The sequence below is a fragment of the Leptinotarsa decemlineata genome, unplaced genomic scaffold, assembly GCF_025532065.1.
Source record: "Leptinotarsa decemlineata unplaced genomic scaffold, Ldec_3_MD MMD2_P_RNA_scaffold_9, whole genome shotgun sequence".
Taxonomy (NCBI): domain Eukaryota; kingdom Metazoa; phylum Arthropoda; class Insecta; order Coleoptera; family Chrysomelidae; genus Leptinotarsa; species Leptinotarsa decemlineata.
In genome coordinates this window covers 11,528,015-11,530,031 of record NW_027412536.1, presented here as the reverse complement: position 1 = coordinate 11,530,031, position 2,017 = coordinate 11,528,015, and the positions used below count along the sequence as shown (strand labels likewise).

Below are 2,017 nucleotides of genomic sequence, written 5' to 3'. Positions count from 1 at the left end.
TCTTGAGTTCATTTTTGATTGAATCGGTATAGATTTTCAATTGTTTCATCGGCAGAAATGTTGGTTCCAATGGTCTATACCTTCTTTACGAATATGAAATTTTTACCTCATACACAACTGAATGGCGCCGTGTACAATGATTTCGTTGTCACCCGGTATATGATAAACAGTGTTATTTGTCAAATTCCTAATTTGAAGCGACTATGTATGCATAATGCGCGATTCGAAGGATTTGATCAATACAAATGTCAGAAGTGTTGCCATAGTATTTCGAAAATAGTGTACCTATCAATTTCAACATTATAGTAGCTGAATTTTGTAGAATGACCCCATCCAACGATTTTCAGGTAAATTCCAATACACAATTCGAGAAAGAAACCTTACTTTCGAAGTATAAAATTCCTATCCAACACTTCGAATATGATTTTATAGAAAAATGCAATGATGGAAAAGAATTAGAGAAGATACTTTTGGTTCTTCGATCAGGTGAAGAAGGGCATTATCCAGATCTGATCAATACCACAGAAAGGCGCTTATCTACAGTGAAACCGAAAAGTAAATTGTTGAAAAAAGTAGTGCGGGTTCTTGAAAAACAAGATCTGAGAAAAGATGAACTTGAAGAAATATCTGAGGACTTGAATGAGTTTGTGCTGCAGGTTTCAAAGACTGACAGAGAACTTGAGAGCAGAAAAAGTAACAAAAGTTACCATGAAGTAGATGTAAGATGTTTCAAGGAGTTCAAAAATGCTGATGAATCCAGCAAAGTATCACAAAAAAGGATTGCTTCTACGGATTACGGAGCTTGGGATAAGTACGATCCAGATACAGAGCTATTAAAAATGGAGTTGGAAGAAGAAAAAAATAGAAAGTCGGTATCGAAGCCAAAAGATAAGGTCAAACCTAAGAAGACTGTTACTTTCAACCATTTTACTACCGAAGCTGAAGCCATTTTCTATTCGAACAGAGAGAAGGAGAAAGGTAACGAGTTTTTCAAAACTGGTGATTATGTCGATGCTCTACAGTGTTATACCAACAGCATAAAAATCAAGGCTAACGTGAACAATCTTAACAACAGAGCTGCAACTTTCTTGAAACTTAAGAAATACCAAGAAGCTCTGGAAGACTGTGAGAGAGTGCTGAATTTGGAAGAAAACAATTTGAAGGCACGTTTGAGGAAAGCTGAGGCACTCGAGAAGCTACAAAAGTTCGAAGAAGCCCTGGAAAGTGTGGAGTTTGTTATACGAAAAGATCCTAATAACTGCACAGCGCAAGAGCTGTCCAGTAGAATGAGAGAACGGTGTGGTAGTGAATTGAAAAACACTAGGTTGAAAATAACGGAGATAGAATAGTTCATCTTCACTTTCTATGTGAATAATTATAATATTATATATTATGTGAATATTACTTTGAATTCTTCTATATGACGTAATAAAAAAAACAAACTGTGTTATTTGTATTTGACATAATACGAAAGTATTCGAAAAACACAGTTTTACAAAAAAGCAACAAACGCAACGTTATTTCTTTAATTCCTAATAGAAAACCAAAAAAAAATTGCATAAGAAAGTATTCTATTCAAAAAATTTTTATTTTCAATATGCTTATTTTTGTATTGATAATATGACAAGGTTTCTACTGAATAGAATATATTCATTTTTTGTATTTTCGCTATGACTTATCAGTGTGAACTAGAAGTTTGAATGTTCTATACCTGTTAAAGTTATTCATATTACAATTTTGATAAAAAAAATGAATTTTGCAAGCTTCGATAGTATAGATTTTTGTCATACTAACTGATTTCATGAGGAGGACTAGCATGGAAATTTCAGAAACTGTAAGAGATACACAGTGGGCTAAATTTATAAAAAGGTACCATTTTAAAGATTACTTGAATAACGTTTTAAAGTCTACTTACTGTCTACTGTCTACTAACGATTGTAGTAATACGTCAGTGGAGTTGTCGCAAAAAGTTAAGTTATAATGGGTGATCCTTTTTTCCGATTGATATAAAAAAGTA

At 33.2% G+C, this 2,017-nt stretch overlaps 1 protein-coding gene across 1 annotated transcript; it reads left to right on the top strand.

Annotated features, from left to right (window-relative positions):
* Window positions 1-264: 264 nt before the first annotated feature.
* On the top strand, window positions 265-1,447 carry LOC111507977 (Spag1 axonemal dynein assembly factor). Its single transcript, XM_023163375.2, has one exon. It carries the CDS (start codon window positions 324-326, stop codon window positions 1,347-1,349), a length of 1,026 nt encoding a protein of 341 aa, XP_023019143.2. The 5' UTR covers window positions 265-323; the 3' UTR covers window positions 1,350-1,447.
* The last annotated feature ends 570 nt before the right edge of the window (window positions 1,448-2,017 follow it).

Bases quoted from the DNA above. Each gene is read 5' to 3' on its own strand.
- LOC111507977 (XM_023163375.2), top strand. From the start codon at position 324: ATGACCCCATCCAACGATTTTCAGGTAAATTCCAATACACAATTCGAG.